The sequence below is a fragment of the Sitophilus oryzae genome, unplaced genomic scaffold (genome assembly GCF_002938485.1).
Source record: "Sitophilus oryzae breed Bouriz unplaced genomic scaffold, Soryzae_2.0 scaffold_1588_pilon_pilon, whole genome shotgun sequence".
NCBI lineage: Eukaryota > Metazoa > Arthropoda > Insecta > Coleoptera > Curculionidae > Sitophilus > Sitophilus oryzae.
Window position 1 is genome coordinate 1480912 of NW_022146267.1, and position 19540 is coordinate 1500451.

The following is a 19540-nucleotide window of genomic DNA, read 5'->3' on the forward strand; positions in this document are numbered from 1 at the left end:
TGCCATTTGGTATTTTCTTTATTCTGTGCATGAAGTCCATGAAGACTCCATGCCCGGAAAGAAACTGCGTAATGAAATAGTCCACATCTCCGTGTTTTTTACTAGTCCAGTCCTTCAAGTTGTGAATTAACTTTCTAGTCCACATTCTCTTTTCGGATACATCCCACTCCTCTTGCCATTTTTGATAAGTACTTCTTCGTTGCTGTTTTTTCACCTCATCGGTAATCTCTGCTTCAACATATAACTCTCGCTTTTCCTCAGCTACTAAATGCAGCGGGATCAGCCCAGCTATAACCAACACAGCATCTGTTGATATCCTACGATACGCTGAACAGATCCTTAGGGCCATTTTTCTCTGTGTGGAAAACAATATATATCTCTCGTTCGTCTGAATTTTTTTACCTCGACCCATACAGGAGCGCCGTATAGAATTATATTTCTCATTGATACCGCAAGAACTTCAATTTTTTTGAGGAGGGTCCTTTTAGGTTCGGAAGTAGTCCACATTTAGCTTTGACAGTTCTGTTTGCTTTTCCGCAAGCATCTTTTACCTGTTGACTGTAAGTTAGCCCTCTATCTAGTGTTATTCCGAGGTATTTTACTGTATTAGTTGGTTTAGCGTACTTTCTGCCGACTTTAAATTGTATATGACCTATCTTTGTCTTTCCAAAGGTATCGTCGAGACTCGTCTGGGAATGCCTAGGTGAACTGGAAGCTCTGGCTCGACGGAACAGAATTAAATTATTCTGGGTGCCGGGCCACAGCGGCATCCCAGGCAACGAAAAAGCCAATGAGCTAGCTAGGCAAGGATCATCGGCATCTTATCTTGGTCCAGAGCCAGTACTGGGAATACCCAAATGTATGGCCCGTAGTGCATTAAAACTCTGGATCAGGGAAAAGCAGAACGTCCACTGGAGAAACAGATAGGGGCACAGGCACAGCAAGGCTTTTATCCAAGGACCTAGCTCCAAAACCGCAAAAGAACTGCTAATGCTTAGCAGGAATAAATTGCGGATTACAACAGGCCTCTTGACAGGACATATGGCTGTCAAGTGTTACCTGAACAAGCTCAATCTGTATCAAGGAAGTCTTTGCTGCAGACTCTGCGATAAAGATCCTGAAACAGCGGAGCACATAATATGTCACTGCGAGGCTCTGGATCGCAAGCGACACTTTTATTTGGGAAAGCTAGGCTAGAACCGGAGGAACTATGCTCCCATCCTATCAAGGACCTGCATAAGTTAGTGCAGGGCACAGGGATAGGAGAATGGGTGCAGATATAGAAAGGGGACAAACACAATAGACCTCACAGGTCGCAGTGTTTCCGGCAGAGGACGGCCCCTTATTGTGAAAAAAAAATCTTTGTCTTTCGGTTTAGAAGAATAGCAGATGTTGTTTTCTCTGGTGCAATTTCTAACTGGTTTCGATTCATTCACAAGTATATATAGTGTAAAGCCTCTTCAGTTTTGCGTATCATTCCTTCGGAGGTTTCAGGTGTGGTTAATACAGCCAGATCATCTGGCGTAGCAGATTATTTTTACTCCTGGAGGTACTTTTATTTCCATTACGTAATCGTAAAGGATGTTCCAAAGGGTAGGACCCGAAACTGATCCCTGGAGTACGCCTCCCCCAACCTCTTCTTGGTGGTCTTTATCCAAATTAGATGTAGATTTATTTAATTCTCTTCATTTTTGTTCCATAAAATTTTTTGTGTGACCTACGGTTCCGCCAGAAAATTGAATCCAAATTTTTTTTGAGCTTTTCAAAAACGGTGCGGTGGGGGAGGCAAATTTTCGAATTTAAGCTTTTCGAGTGGACCACACACACGACTGGCAAAGTATGAGAGCGGGGGTAATTTGATGGGAGTTAAAGTGCCAGATTGGCTGTTCTAAAAGACTATTAAGTGGTATTAAGTACAAACAATCATCGGAATGTCACGAAGTTTTTAACAGGACACTGTCTCCTCAATGAAGATTGAAGCTGAGAAACAACGGCTAAAGCAGATTCTTTGGAGAAATGGGGAGACACTAGAACATCTCATTACTGAGTATGCCGCGACGACAACCATTCATGCCATAAACTTTGGTATGACTGATATTGGAGATGGAGAACTAACGTTTGCAAAACCGTGTTAGGTACTGGCTTTTCAAGCTTGGAGACTGTATGATAAGTTATAACTCAAGAAAAACGGTCACAATATATCTATAACACAAAGTAATCTACATTACGTCCATAAAGAAATTTGAAAATTCCTTAAAATGGTAGAAAACCAACGTACTAATTCCAAAATTAAAAACTGATTAACCCAAAAAGCGAAAAAAAAACACACACACGCTAAAGCGGATTAATCCTCCATAGCGTCCCGTTCTAAAAATACCCAAAATTCGTCTCCCGTACCGTCCGTCTCGCCTCACTCGAACCTTTGACGTGGTTAAAGTCCCGGGAGCGCCGACATCGCTTCAGTCCAGTTCTAACACCACTCGACGCCCGATTTTTTAGTGACTCCGACTCTTTTGCGTCGCCCTTTGCCGCCCCTTTTTGCATAAACCACCGCCAAAATGGTGTACGATTCCGATTTCTACACCACCAGAAGGCCGTACCGCTCGTCGCCGGCTTACTCCTCCTACACCACATCGGTAAGCTAGTAGTCCCTAGTTGGTTGTGTTGGTTTGGCTAAATATGGTTGTTTGAGCTTGACTAACTATTAAAGCGTGCTTTCATGAGTCAAGTGAATTTATCAAGTCACTTGAATTCAATTCACAGGAATGTAATATTACCGTCTAAACTCTAAACTTTTTCCAATAAAAAAATAACTTAAATTATATTGGTTTGGATCCACCACTATTTTTTGTAATCTCTAGAGTCTTCTAACTATAGCTTAGATATTAAATTAGCAGATGCACCATAAGTAATTCTGGTATATGCTTCTTTTGCATATTTTTTTTAGGCAATAAATTTTTTGTCAATTCTATTACCAAAATTATGGAAGTTTGAAGTACGCACGTTGCCATTTTACATCAACTAGCAGGAGCTTTTTGATATCAAATGTATAAACACAGAATATTATTTTAAGTCACTTGAACTCCTGTGACTTGATCAGTTCACTTGACTCGTGAACATCTACTGTAAGGTTTTCTATTGGTAAAGTCTGGTGATATTTTGTTATGATAAAATTATAGATATATTAATAGGAGAAATAACAAAGCTTTGCAAATAACAACTCTATTTACCAAGTTACTAGGCTCATATTTTTTATTCTTTGGACTTAATCATTAGACAACAAAACAACCGACATTTTTATTAGTTATTTAGTTTTTTTAACTAGTGTTTATTATTATATTGCACTACGTATTTTGAAAAACACTTAATGTTTCGCTCTATGTACAGGGTGTCTCATTTTGATTGAAACCGTACAGTATCTCCGTTAGTAGTGAAGATAGAAGAGTGCGGTTTGCACAAACCTGTCCCAGTTTTTTCTGAAACGGAAGATGCTTTAAGTAACATTTTCATAACCCTCTTCATTGCTGAGCTACAGGGTCTTTTTATCTTTTGGAATATTTTGCAATTTGGGACAACACCCAAATATATACAGGATTGTTCACCACATACGACACGGAATACTGTATCTAAACGATTAGATTTTTACAAATTGTAAGTTTTGGGTTCGTTGAAGGTGTATTAGAGCTACAATTTAAAAATATTTTTACAAGATACAGAGTGTCCCAAATAAGTAAAAAATATTATAGTTGTATTTTTTTAAATGGAACACCTTGTATATTATTCTATTTTTAGATTCTACGATTGAAATAAAGGTAAATTTGATTAAGGTGTATCACACTTAAACCTTACCGTTTTTGAAATATTTTCAATTTTATGAAATTGCAGTAAAAAAATTAAGGCTTTATTTCTCCAAGGGTATCAAAGTTTTTAATACTAAATATTTACTGAAGATTATTTATTGATCAGATATTGTGTTGCAATAATAAAAATTTTACTACCTTATACAGAATGTCCAAAAATTTATATTAAATAATTACTAGCTTTAAACGGCAATAACTTGTTTAATTTAAATGGAACACCCTATATATTTTACGTGAATCAGATGCACAATGTAATTGTCTATCAAATTGTATTGTTCCATTTTTTACCCATCTCTTCAAGTTTTCATAGAAAATGCATTTTCTTATAATTTAGACCTCATTTATCACTATACCCATGGAATATTGACATTTTAGCTTATTTTTAACGATGTGACAAATTTTCAAAGGTTACAGATACTAATATTGTCGATATAGTTCGCTTAGTTAATTAAAAAATAAAAATAAAACTGTTTAAATATTTTTTGTTAAAGAGGACCAATTAATATGCTCCCAGTATTCAAACTACGTTAAATTGACTGTTTACGTTAAAGTAATAACTGTTCCAAATACTAAAAAACTGAATTCTATGTGTGTATTAGACAGTGTGGTAAAAAGTAACACCTTATAAATTTTATTTCATTTATTGACGAATGCTTATTTATAAAAACAGAGATATTCATTTTCATAACTTATTATTATATTGATTTCTGAGCCAAATCCACATTTATTTAGAATAATTTATTAATTAAAACAATTTACAAGTATGTAATTAACTAACTTTTGGTGTTTTTTTGTAGGAAATAATGGTGGTATATTTAATTGGTATACTCTTTTACAAAGATTAAAATAGTTTTTTTTTTATGCCAATGGGCTTGCAATATTTACCACCTGTACATTTTGTACATATTATGGTGCTATAAAAAAATCTGAAATGTCAATATTCCATGGGTATAATGATAAATGAGGTCCAAATTATAACAAAACGCATTTTCTACGAAAACTTCAAGAGATGGGTGAAAAATGGTATAATACAATTTCATAGACAATTACATTGTACATCTGATTCACGTAAAATATATAGGGTGTTCCATTTAAATTAAACAAGTTATTGCAGTTTAAAGCTAGTAATTATTTAATATAAATTTTTGGACACTCTGTATAAGGTAGTAAAATTTTTATTATTGCAACACAATATCTGATCAATAAATAATCTTCAGTAAATATTTAGTATTAAAAACTTTGATACCCTGGGAGAAATAAAGCCTTAACATTTTTAATACAATTTCATAAAATTGAAAATATTTCAAAAACGGTAAGGTTTAAGTGTGATAAACCTTAATCAAATTTACCTTTATTTCAATCGTAGAATCCAAAAATAGAATAATATACAGGCCATTTAAAAAAATACAACTATAATATTTTTTACTTATTTGGGACACTCTGTATCTTGTAAAAATATTTTTCAATTGTAGCTCTAACAGACCTTCAACGAACCCAAAACTTACAATTTGTAAAAATCTAATCGTTTAGCTAAAATACTCCGTGTCGTATGTGGTGAACAACCCTGTACATATATGAAAACAGTAGGATTAGTCATGCCTAAGTTAAGAAAAAAACTGAAATTTTAGTGAGGATGCGATCAATAATCATCACATTGGCTAATAAAACTACTTTTCAATTTGTCAAGTTTTCGAGAAATTTATTCCCATTATCAGGACAGTTTGAATGAGTCAATTAAGAAAACGGCATCCTTTGCACAATAAGGCCTTACAAACTAACATCATTGAACATTGGAATCACGAAGAATTTTCTTGCTAAAAATAGCGATCATATGATTTATAAATATACAGGGTGTGTCATTTCAAAAAACATAACTTTAGTTCATATTTTCAAAAATATTTTTTAGTGGAAAAACAGACTACACCACTGTATTCTACGTAAAAAAATCTACAAGAATCAGTTTTCACCTTCTCGATATCTTTCACAGTAACGGATATACCGGGGCTGTCCCAAATTGCAAAATTTCCGAAAACACCCTGTAGCTCAGAAACGAAAAAAGTTATCAAGATTTTGTTTACAGTATCTTCCGTTTGACAAAAAAGTGGGACAGGTTTGTACAAACCACATCTTTACTAATAACGGAAATACCGTGTGATTTCAACGAGGATTTCAACCAAAATGGGACACCCTGTACAGTCAGTTGCAAATACAGGCAATACAGTCAGTTGCAAATCCGAAAATACTTCATAGAAGATTAATTAGTACTAAATTGCTGTAGTCTATTTCCATTGTTATCTTATAGGCTTAAATCCAGACCACTGATTTAAGATATTATATGCATGACTGAATGAATTTACTATATTTATACGCAATTTAGTTATTAATTTTTAGCAATCTATTTTTGGAATTTCTTTCTTTATTTTTTATACTTTAAATACTAGATATTTAATATCTAAATGGTATCAAATCAATCTAATCACACATAGGAATAACATCAGAATTTCACTAGGCTTTACTAATAGATTGTCTAATAACAATATAATGTCATTGTCTGTATATAAATCGTAATGATATCAATTTATTGATTAATTTTTGAAAAGTTAGTCAAAATTTAGATATAATTTATGTACTATAAACTATATTAACTAAATGACTATAACGACACACATTTTTAGCATGCAATGGCATTATTTTTAGCTACCTTATAGATACAATACACTCTCATATACAATAATATTAGAGTACACTATATTATTGACTTAGTAGTATTAGTTGGTAAAAATATGTGTAACGAAGGTCAAGTTTTGGATGACGTTATGTGGATGAAGTTTGGGGACTAAATTTATTTTGGAATATAACATTATACGGATATTAAAAAGTTCTTCCTTTTAAGATGTATTCACACAAACAGTCCAAGTTACGTTAAAAAATATATCGTTGGTTTTACTGATGTTAGAGACTGAGGGCAAACGGCAACAGAAATGAGAAGTGACTGGCGCGTGTGAATAGATCTTTATTGTGTAAACGTATAATACAACAAATATCCTTATTCCTGTAACACTCTCTTTATCCTAACCATAACAAAAACTCTTTCAGTGGGAAAAGGAAATTTCATTCAACACGTGGTCAAAGAAAATTATTTTTATATTGTGATATATGATCCATAGGTAGTAAATACACAAATATAAGTAAACAAATGACCACGTGGGCGCTATCTGGCATGTGTTATTATAGCGTCTCTGTTATTTTTTATGACGTTTGTTTCCATAATGACGTAGAAAAGTAAAAATACATCGTTTTTAAAATTAGGAATGAAGTAAGAGATGAAAAAGATGGATTACGTTTATGCCTATTTTCTATTGAGGATTATTTTAAAACATTATTTTTTCGAAGTACTTTCTATAGTTTGTTATGATGTCATTAAGTTTTGGTAACGTGCCAGTATCGTTTATATTCTAAACGTTTACAATTTATTGCTGTTTTTCAGTTAACAATAATATATTATTATTTTACAAAAGTCCAAAAAACTGCCAATTAACCTTTAGCCTCCAGTTGAATGCTATCATTCACAAGTAAAAGTTTGTTTCAAAATTAGTTGTGGAACTTTTATTGGCATAGTGTTAGCAAGTCAGTGAATGTGAGCTTTTACTAGTAATAGTCCAAGAGCCGGGTGCAAAAACATGCAAGAGTTTTCTGAAGGCTCTTATTTTCAATATCGATTGCATTTTAGTGTCAAAAAGTAAAAGTTCCAGTTTTGGGACACTTGGCGCCGAGAAACGCGCAAAGGTGTAATTTTAATTTAAACCATCGAGTACGAAATTTTGCACAGAGGTTTCTTAAGCGGCGTAATTGAACACTAAGAAGCGATTTTCGGAAATTCAACCTTTAAGGGGGTGAAACTACCGAAACTAGCGGTTGAAGTTTGTAGATTTCTTTTAAATCTGTCGTAGGAGTATAAAATTTTGCGCAGGGATTCTTATGTGACGAAAGTGGATACTCGATTTTTGGAAATTTATCCCCTACGAGGGTAAAGTTAGGGGTGAAAGTTTGTACAAAAATTTGTTAAAATCGTAAGTATGACATTTTGCACAGAGGTCTCTTGGGTGACATAATTGAGCACTGAGGAGCGATTTCTGGAAATTCACACATAAATAAGGGGTAAAACTGGTCAGGGCCGGCGGAAGAGCCGGGCGACCCGGGCGGCTGCCCAGGGCGCCATATACGAGGGGCGCCACGACGGCAACTAAAATATTTAAAAACAGTATTCTAAACATAGAGTAACAAATGACCAGATCAATAATTAATCGGTACTATCAATTTCCCCATTAAAATGTTACCAATTACCATACCACATCTCGGCGGAAGAATATCTGACTAAACATTATAAACACTACTATATCCTAAAGTATCCTATTATAGTTTACTGAAATTATGCTCAAAAATCTTTTGCACCAAAGCTTTAGCATAGTTTTAATTTCTTCCATTCTATATGTTTTTTGGGTGCTCTATTCGAAACTGCGATTTGCGAATTCATTTTCGTGGAAAAATCTTAAACAAAACAAAATAAAAAAATATAAATTTGAATTGTTCGTGGTATTTTACTTATAATTCAAAAGCTATCAACTTTTTGTAAATAACCTTACTTTCTATAATTCTTGTTTTAATAAATTTTCTCTAAACAAACTGTTTTGGGTCAAGAGTGAGGAAACTGCCAAAATTGACAGTTTTAGACTGACTACTCAAAATCGTACTTTTCTACTATCCTTTTATTTGTTATGAATGGCTGATGTATCCTAAAATTATATGAGGTATATATTCATTCGCAAGAAGGTGAAGAGGATCTCGATATCCTTATTATCTAAAAAAAAAGCTTATAAGTTTGCCTCATTAGTTAAATTAATTTATTAAGAGTAGTGGGAAAATACCGTATGATCGAATAAAAACAGCGTCAGCGTGGCTATGAAATGAAGATCGTTGTCATATTATATGTAAATTTATATGGGAGGTGTCATCGATTGTCATTTCATAGCTATCGCTGACGCCGTTTTTATTCGACCATACGGTATATCAATCTTTTGGTGATTTTGATTTTCCCAATTGAATGTGTTATAAGTTAATACACGGAAAATGGTAGCAGAATCCTAGAATTTTCTCATTAGAGCAAGACAAAGGAATACATCTCAAACACTGGTTGAACCTCATTTTGAAGCCGACAAAACTGTTTTTGATCATAAACTGATTCTGCACTAAATACCTAATTGATTGTGAGAAAGAAAAAAAAATTCTTAAATTCTCATAGAAAAATAATGCAACTGCTTGAAACTAAATACTAATATTTTCAAAGATCAGTTATACAGAACAAGACTGCCGAAGTTGGAATTCTATTTCTCATAACTCTATATACCGAGTGCGTCTCAAAGTGGCTCACCCCTAAAACATGTTTAATTCTCCAGAAAAAAAACGAAATTTGGTATGTTAGCAGGTATGCGATATAAATTAGGATTAATTGACGTATTCAATGGTTTTTTGTCACTTCCTGTTTCACCGGAAATTACTACTAAGTTTTGATTTTTAAATGGCGCCAGATAGGATACTCGCCCGGTCTCAATATTTGCCTTCCGCCGGCCCTGAAACTGGTGGTGAAGTTTTGTATATATTTTTTAAAAATTAGTCCTAGGTGTATGATATTTTGTATAGAGGTTTCTTAAGAGGTGAAAGTGAGTACCTCGAAGCGAATTTTTTGGAAACTCACATCCCAAGAGGGTGAAATAAGGGATGAAATAAGGGGTGAAATAAGGAGTGAAATAAGGGGTGAAAGTTGTCTCAAAAATTTGTTAAAATGGGGTTTAGAAGTATGAATTTGCGTAGAAGTTCCTTAGGTAACGTAATTGAGCTCTAAAGAGCGATTTTGAGAAATTTGCCTTTTAAGGGTGTGGGATGAGAGGTGAATGTTCAGAAAAAAATCTTTTTTATGTGTATGTATGAAAATTTGCATAGAATATTGTGCCCTTAAGTGATAAAAGCTCAGAAATGATTTTTAAAATTCATTCCCTAAGAGGGTGAAATTAGGGAAGAAATTAGGGGTGAAATTAGGGGCGAAATTAGGGGTAAAATTTTGTACAAGTGAACTTTGAATATTTGTACAAAAAGTAATGTAATGGTTCTAGAATGAAAAACGTGGGTACCTGGGTATCTATTTTTCAAAATTTGTCCCTTAAGAAGGCGAAATTAGACACAAAGGTTAAAAGTAGTTGACAAAATTGACAGCAGTACCAAAATCAGTAAAAAGTAATCATAGTAACCAATATTTGTAATGATTACTCAGTACTCGAGTAACGATTAGTAAGGAGTAATCAAAAGTAACGAAAATCAACATCACTAGCGCCAGGTGTCCCGGAAGTGGAACTGTTGACTGTACCTTTAGTTTTTAACACTAAAATGCAATCGATTTTGAAAATATGAGCCTTCAGAAAACTCTTGCATGTTTTTGCACCCGGCCTTGGACTATAGTTGTCAACATTCACTGATTTCTGACTTTTATTGTAACATTACCTGTATTTAACTTCAATAACTGTAATAATTTTGAAGTCGTATTAAACAAAATTGTTTTTTCCTTTATCCTCTAAAGATATTTTAAAGAAAAATAGTAAAATTGAATCTTTCAGCAAACATTAATTCTACTTAAAAGTTAAATATAACTGAAACATTTTGTAACCGTGTCCCATTTCGTAATAAATCGCTTTTAATCTTTTTGTAAATGGGATCTCACAGAGGATACGACATGCGGTTTTTTTGAAGCACAGAAATAAACCAACCTTGCCAAGAGCCAAAAATATCAGTAATTTTGATATTTTCTTTTACCCATTTTTTTCTCACTGAAAGATTTTTTTGTGTCAAATCCGTTCCTATTTATACGATAATGTTTGCTATTAGTTTACTAGGAAATTTTACTTGAATACTAGAGGGTTTTTTTAAACAAAAATGCAAGTTATTATGCATGCAGGAATAGTTACTAAGCGATATGAATAATAAGAAAAAGCGATGTGAACATATTCAACCAGAAAAGAATATAAAGCAAAAAATATACAGGGTGGTCCGAACTATATTCCGGAAACTTTGGCAGCATATTCTGCAGATAAAAATAAGTAAAAAAGTTCGTATAAATGTATGTCCTTAAATGCTTAGTTTCGGTGATACAGGGTGTAGAAGTTTCATTTTTATTTCGATTTTTTCCAAATAATTTCTGAAGTAACGTCAATAATTCGATGAAAATTGGTGTCTAGGAGTTTTTTGACATGAGAAATTTGATTTTGATATCAATATCATTCCTATTTGTAGAGGCGCCACCTATATGTATTTTAACTTTTTTGAAGAGTAATAACTTTTCTTCCATGCCTGTATAAAACTACTGAGTGAAAAAATATACATTTTCATTATTTTCTACGTAAAAAATATTTCTTAGTAAAAATCGCTACGAGCAACCGTTCTCAAGATATTTAGAATAGAAACAGTCAATACATGTCATTATTGACAGAAAATCAACATGTTGAGTAGATAGTTATTTGACTAAAAAGATAAATTTGAGAACTTTTTATTTTTTAAATTAATCATAAATTTTTCGTGGAAAAAATGATGATAAAGAAAGAGAGAAAGAAATTGCTTTATTGTCATAAAAAAATTTTACAATTTTGTTGACAAAGCTTAAAAAAAAGAATATAAAAAACATACAAAACTTCACTTAACAATAGAAAAACATATAAAACTAACAGCAAACATACAAAACTAAAACAATACTTTATACAATTATAGAAATTGTACATTGTCAAAAATTTATTTAATTAAATATAAATAAAATATAAACATACATGTAAATAAACAACTGTATATAATGTCAATACTAAATTTAAATGGATAGAAAACAAAATCATTTCTTAAATTTAGTGAATGTGTGTTAAATTTAGAACCCTAGATATTAATAAAAAAATCGTTAACCGCGTAAAAGGCCTTCTCCAGTAAGTATGATCTCAAGGCTCTGCGAAATGCAGGAAAGGATGAAATGGAATTAATTTCAGATGGCAGATGATTGTGCATTTTTTTTGCATTGTACAATATGGAACTCTTTACTAACTCAGAGTGAGGAGTTGGCAGATACATGTTATGCTCTGCGTTCCTAATTGGATAGCCATGAACTGGCCCTAGAGAAATACTCGATACGTGCTTACGAACTAGGCAGACGGATTCGAGTATGAATAGGGAAGGAAGAGTTAATATTTTATATCTTTTAAACAAGTCCCGGCAGTGAGCACGACTGGTTAGCCTCAGTGAATAAGACAGTTCTGTTGAACTTTTAGCACAAAACATTACAAATTTATGGTACATTATATCACATTATGTTACATTATGGTACATTTATGGTACATTACAAATTTATGGTTTCAGTCTAATACCTATTTAGTCAACATGTTTAATTTATGTCAATGTTGACAGGTATAGATAATTTCGACTCCAAATATCTCGAGAACCATTATTTGTAGCGATTTTTTCCAAGAGACTTTTTCTACGCAAAAAACGTCGTAAATCTATATTTTTTCACTCAGTAGTTTTATACAGGTATGGAAGAAAAGTTATTACTCTTCAAAAAAGTTAAAATACATATAGGTGGCGCCTCTACAAATAGGAGTGATATTGATATCAAAATCAAATTTCTCATGTCAAAAAACTCCTAGACACCAATTTTCATCGAATTATTGACGTTACTTCAGAAATTGTTTGGAAAAAATCGAAATAAAAATGAAACTTCTACACCCTGTATCACAGAAACTAAGCATTTAAGGACATACATTTATACGAACTTTTCTACTTATTTTTATGTGCAGAATATTCTGCCCAAGTTTTCGGAATACAGTTCGGCCCACCCTGTATATCATCTTAAAAAACTGAAAATCGTGTAAAACATCATTGACAAATAACCCTTCTGACAGTAGTCAAACTGTTTGGATTCATTAATTTTTTATATACCTACGACTATGTTTTTTTGGTATCCCTTTTTTACTTCATTACTTAGTTGCTAGATTTATTATATTCAGATATACCGGTTGCGTCTCAAAAGTGGCTCACCCCTCTAACATTTTCATTTTTCCAGATCAAAAAACGGGATTTGGTATGTTAGTATATGACATAAATTAGGACTGATTGACGTATTCAGTTGCTTTTGGTCACTTCCTGTTTACCAAAAATGACAACAACTTTTTATTTTTAAATGGCACCTGGCACCCTCGATATTTTTTACTTAATACGATAGAAAATGACACTCACAATAGAATGACAGTTATGTCAACTTTTGACATTTACTCATATGGTTTATTTGAAGTTGTAACATGCGGATCATATCAAATTATTCGTAAAAAAATGCTTTTTCCAAATATGCCAATGAGCCACCCTCGTTCCATTTGAAAACATTGAGATATGATTAAAAATACGATTTGGGCATCTTTTAACTGGCCCCAGGATAAGACACAAATAACACTAGACGAACAAATCCATTTTTCCAAGGCTCCTTGATTAAAAATTAGTGTTCTTTACACAGCCATGGCACTCTAGATTGAAATTTAAAATATGATCTTTTTTAAAGCAAAAATGTCAAAAGTTGATATGTGATATGTCATTCTATTCAGAGTGACATTTTCTATCGAATACAGTAAAAAAATACCGAGGGTGTCATTTAAAAATCAAAAGTTGTAGTAATTTCGGTGAAACAGGAAGTCACCAAAAACAATTGAATACGTCATCAATCCTAATTTATGTCATATACTAACATACCAAATCTCGTTTTTTTATCTGACAAAATAAAGAAGTGCACCCGGTAGATGATTTTTATATAGAATTGTGTGGAATACTAACACTCAATATTTTCTGTTTCTTTGAATTTTATATACAATAATTATTCAGTATTATTACTAAAATAATTTCGAAATTCCATTGTCTTGTATAATTTAACACAACGTTACGATCAGATTTATCAAATGACCGGTTTCAACTGTATGCTAATCTTAAAACTACGGAACTTATCTACTAGAAAATGCATTCATCCGTGGAAATGTTGGATGCAGTCATTCATGAGGTTGTCCGCTAAGGATACTAGCATTGGTACGTTTGATAAGTGGCTGCTATATTGTGGAAATTTCAATAGGTACTAGAATTGCTAGAGATGTTATATTTTGATATAATTGATATAAAACGGCTTATGAAGATTTACATTTTCGCCAATGAGGTTCCTTGGGAACAATCTGAGCATCCGACCATTTCATATTATGCTGTTTTGACCACACCTGGTTTGCAAAACCTGACTTCATCTTTTCACCTTTATGTACACGTTTTTTAAGCTCTTCAAACTATACATTTAGACCTCTTTTCTCTCCAATATTTTCTATGTCCTCTAAATGTTTGCAGTAGCTACATTGAAGAGCTACAAGAATAAAATTTATGTAGTTTAATGCTACGGAAAGGGTGATAATAGTTATCGGAAAATATGACGTTACTCAAAATTATTAAACCTTCTACCTATCAAACAATGAAATCGAAACGATATTAAGTACCATTGAAACACCTTTTGATTTTTAAAGCTTTAGCAAAAATTCAGCCATATCTTCATGTTTTTTAAATTTTCTCGAAAAGTATAAACGGGATTAACCATTTTAGAACAAGTAAACATTTTTATGAAGAATGCCTTTTCATCTAAATGTCAATACTAAAAAAGCCTTTTCTCTTGTAAAGACAATCCGGAGACATTTTGTAGAAAAATAATTTATTTTAAAATATATTTTTATAATATGGACGGACTCAGCTACGTAGAAACACCGGTTCCCAATAGATCACCGAAGTTAAGCGACGTTAGACGATGCGAGTCGATGGACGGGTGACCGCCTGAAAACTGTATGGTGCCGTTGTTCCATGGAAAGAGTGTAAAAGCCATTGACACACATTGCTCATTCACGCCGCTTTCATGAAAGGCTAAGATGCGATCGAATATCTCGTGAGTAAGAGTCTATTTAGACATTGGTAAAGTCGGATACCATTGACAATGGTAGGGCCGAGGACCGCGGTTCGGATTCCGCGGAAGCAAAGTAGGCCCCGTCGAAATTAGACATAACAGCATCAAAAAGTAGACGTTAACTTAAAATACTTTTTTCTTTTTTTTATAATCTGGATATTACCATGTATTATTATAGAATTTTTTCTTTTACGAATAAAACAGATAGTAAATATCTGAACCAATGTAAATGAATAGATGGCTATTTACTTAGACAGTCGTTTTCAGCCCGCATCAGTCGCTGAAAACACGTAAAACTACCGGTAAAAGTTTTAAATTTAGATTCAGATTTTCGCTCCAACTTCGCCCACGCCGGTGTTCCGTATAGATCTGTGGCGATGAATCGTAAATTTTTCATTAGAGTGTTCGCGATTCCGATCGCACCACGAAAACTACCAAGAAGTGGAAAATTCTGGGACAGGAAGAGTAAGAGAAGGAGAATAGAGAAAAACCCAACGCGGGTTTATTTTAAGAAAGTGAATAAATCTTAACAGTAGATTTGTTTACGAAACGTTCTGTTTTTCATCAGAATGGATTGAGTGGGTTTACCAAAAAAAAACAAGCCAAATATATTTTTGGTATAAGTACTAAAGATTCTTTTATTTCTTTTAGTGTTTGGTACTTTATCGATTTAAAGAGAGTTTTTGATGATTCTGTCAATAAAAAAAGTAATAGAAATCTTGAAAGTACGGTTATTCGATAAATTAATAACTATACACAAATTATTATTTACTCGAAATAAGAGCGATGATATATAAACCAACCCCAGAGTTCCCAACTCACAAAGGAGTACTACAGGGAGACGCAATATTATCCCCAAAGCTGTTTACAGCAACACTAGAAGAAATCTTCCGTCAATTACTGACCAATAAAGGATTAAAAATAGATGGGGAATATCGTAACTATCTAAGGTTATCTTGTAGTTCTAAGGTGAAGAGCTACAAGAACAAATTAACGAACTAAATACAGCTAGCAATAAAGTAGGTTTCAAGATGAATTTAGGAAAAACTAAAGTAATGGACAACGAACTACTAGACAGAAAAGACATCCTAATAATAACACTGGACATAGTAGAAGAATGTATATATTGTAGCATTTTCATTTTCCAAATGCTACTTTGTTTTATTATAAACGGCTTTTTATTATTATATCGATATTTTCTTTAAATTTCTACAACACTTAAATTTCGGAACGCTCGGAACGCTGGTGTATCGACAAGACGGGAAACGTCAAAATCGTCTCCTCGGATTTGGCCGTTGCCGAGGTCACCGTGCCATTTTTGAGAGAAATTTATTTGGCTGGTATTTTTCACAGTAATGGGAAAAATATTGTGATTTTGTTGTCCTATAGATGGTTGAAGGTCCCATATAGTTTTTGATTGTTGAGATGTTAATGGATCTATAGTTTTGGTAAGATTTTCTTTGACATTCCATTCGTTAGAAAAAAACTTCACATTCCTTTCTTTTAGATTCCAGTTTTTTCGATGGCAAATGTCCAGCCCTTATTTGAGAAGAAATGTTAAATTATTGATTGTGTGCTTTCACAATGAGGTTTTTCTCAACGTTTTTCTTTGTATTTTTCTTCAAGTATTTCTAGACGTTTTTCTACAGTGTTTCTACACTTGTGTTTAGAAGTTTTTCGCCAAGTTTTTCTACAAGTTTTTCTTCGAGTTTTTCAATCATCGAGTTAATCAGTAACAGCCTGTTCGGTTGGATTTCAGCCCTGCACCCCTCTGAGGAGAAGTTGGATGCAGTGATGTTTTTTTATCATTAAGAAGATCCTTTTTTTTTGTATAATTTGGTATACAAGGCCAGTATATTTTTTTTATAGTAAACTAAAATTTTATTAATTTGATTTTAAATAATCATTAGTGTGTTAAGAAATTAACTATTCTTAACATTTTACAGTACTTGCCTTCAGCATTACTTTAACCCTTAATTTATGAAATATAACGTTCTGTTACATTTTATATTTTTTTTAACACTTTAAGTACTTGCCTTCAGCATTGCTTAAATTTTACTTGTATTTGATTATTAAAGTAACCATGTTATATTGATTGATTATTCGGATTTAACATCTATTTATGTTAACCTTTTATATCATTTCGATCTTTGACCTGTAAGGGCAATCTTGGGTACAGATTTTAATCTTTTTCCCCTTAACTATATATAAACAAAAAGGTTCATGAATCTTCGTAATAAGTCAAGTCAAATTTAAATATTTATTATTAGAATATAAACAAGACCGTCTCTAAAAGTATTTCTTTTATACTATAATTGTTTGAATAATATTTAAAAAGAAATAATTTGATTTTAAACAAATTTTAAGATAGAGTTTCTTAAACATATTTCTTGTATATTAATGTACATAACTGCTGTGCCGAATAGGTACCGAATATTTCTAACAAGTAATAAATCTTATTTTTTTGGGTATTTGAATTGTTTCATTGGTTGATCCAGTTTCACAAAATATTTAATAGCTATACTAATTTTAGTTTCCATTCAATTAATACACTTGTACAAATTTTCTTATTTCAGTTTGTACTATCCTTTGTAAAGTATCAGCATCTTTTTGAAATAAGTGGCGCTCTTTGGTATGCAGTGTAAGATATAGGTGGGTATCATATTTTTAGTCAAGTGCAGAAGCAAAAACTTGTTCCCACCGCCTCCGATATAAGAGTAGCCGTTCGCAACATTTTGACTTAAATTCTCAATAAAAGGAAAGTTTTTGTCACAATATTTGGGACAACTAATACACAGCTCGGGATCTCTACTAGCAGAAATCAGCAGATAAATTAAGTTAGCATAAGTAGCATGATACTGATGGCCTATGCATGCGAAACCTGGATTCTTAAAACAGACATTAATCAGGAAACTGCTGGTCGCACAACGCTCAATGGAACGAAATATGCTGGGAATAATAGAGTGGATACGACAAAAGACCCAGGTAATAATAATATATATGCTGGGTCAAAAACAGAGTGGATACAAACAAAAGACTCAGGTAATAGATGATCCATAAGACGAAAAATCTTCCGATTGTCACGGGAACACTGTCTCCTGAATGATCACCTCAGTAGAATGAAGCTAAAAAACAACGGCGAATGTAGATTCTGTAGGGAAATAACTAATGTCACAACCCAAAAAATAATCACTAGTCTTCATGTGTTTCTGTCAGTTATCTTTCCAGTCACCATCTATAACCCATTTAGTATTGAAATAGATAAATCGAATATCGCTTAACAACTTGCAATATTAAGATCAAGATTGAGTTTTCCAGGAAAACTTACGAAACAAAACTATAAATAAATTAGTAATGTATCTATGGTAATCCATCTTGATAAGTTTGCCAAGATTTTCAGCTGGCGGGAGATTAATTATTAAGATAAATAGTTTGTTCATATTTAATCAGTTTCGTTAAAGTTTCTAGCAAGATTGAGATTAGTATATCAAGAAGTTCAATAATAGGAAAATATAACATTATAAAACTGTATTAAGACACTATTATCATTAGTAAGATGTTAAATTTTGTGAAATGCATCTTTTAAATTTTTGAATTAGAGAGATTCAACTATTTCGCTCAAATAAAAGACAGAAAGAAGACCCTAAATTTTTATTTCTTACGAAGAATGCATCATTAATTCGAAAAGATAGTATTAAAAGTTATCTCTTTATATTTTGTCGAATTCAGCCTTCTTGATGGGATAAACACAATTTTATTAATCACAATAAAATTAAAATAAAAATAAAATTAATAAATTACATATTTTACCTAATTTATTATTAAATATTATTACTATTAGTTATTATTACTATTAGTCCAGCCGATAGCAATTTCAAATAAAAAAATAATGGTATTTAAGATAATTACAAAAAACCTAATTTGAAAAATTTTAACATCCTGTAACTTTAGAACTATGCATTTCCATACCCATGTTCATAGGAACTTTTTTTCATATTTTTTATGAGAAATCAACGAGTACTTATTTAAAACTTTTGCAAGTTAATTATACTAAAATTTTTTAAAGGTTGCTATTAGACTTGGATCAAGGCAAATTAATAAAATTGCATTTATCTCAGACAACTTTTAATCGGCAGTAAACTGCTTACACTATTTCACTAACAAGAGAAAAAAAGTCAGTGGCGCACATGCTTTTTTTAGAAAAATGTTCAAGCGATAACCCATATGCACGTCCCTGGTGGACATGTCGACACTTTTTAAACGGTTTTATTTAGCTTGACCCGTACGGTATTTATTTGTTTGTTTATTTGGGTCAAAATTAGAAATTGAAATTTAAGTACCTTCCTGTTGTCAGATTGATCTGAAATTTGGTACACACCTTTAGTTCCGATGACAATACAATATAGTAATATCAATAACATTGTAAATCTAAGATGGCCGCAGGTACAAAGTATTTCTTTTATATTATAATTGTTTAATTATTATATTTTTATTATTATTAATATTTAAAAAGACATACTTTGATTTTAAACAAATTTGAAGATAGAGTTTCTTAAACATATTTCTTGTATATTAATGTACATAACTGCTGTGCCGAATAGGTACCGAATATTTCTAACAAGTAATAAAT

The 19540-nt window shown here is 32.3% G+C and overlaps 1 protein-coding gene across 1 annotated transcript in view; it reads left to right on the top strand.

Annotated features, from left to right (window-relative positions):
* The first annotated feature begins 2402 nt into the window (after window positions 1-2402).
* The window catches only part of LOC115879825 (uncharacterized protein CG45078), a 48686-nt gene continuing 31548 nt past the window's right edge, over window positions 2403-19540 (top strand). Inside the window, exon 1 of the mRNA XM_030896833.1 lies at window positions 2403-2636. Within this exon, the coding sequence (XP_030752693.1) occupies window positions 2559-2636 (78 nt within the window). The 5' untranslated portion in view covers window positions 2403-2558. The remainder of the gene's footprint in view (window positions 2637-19540) is intronic.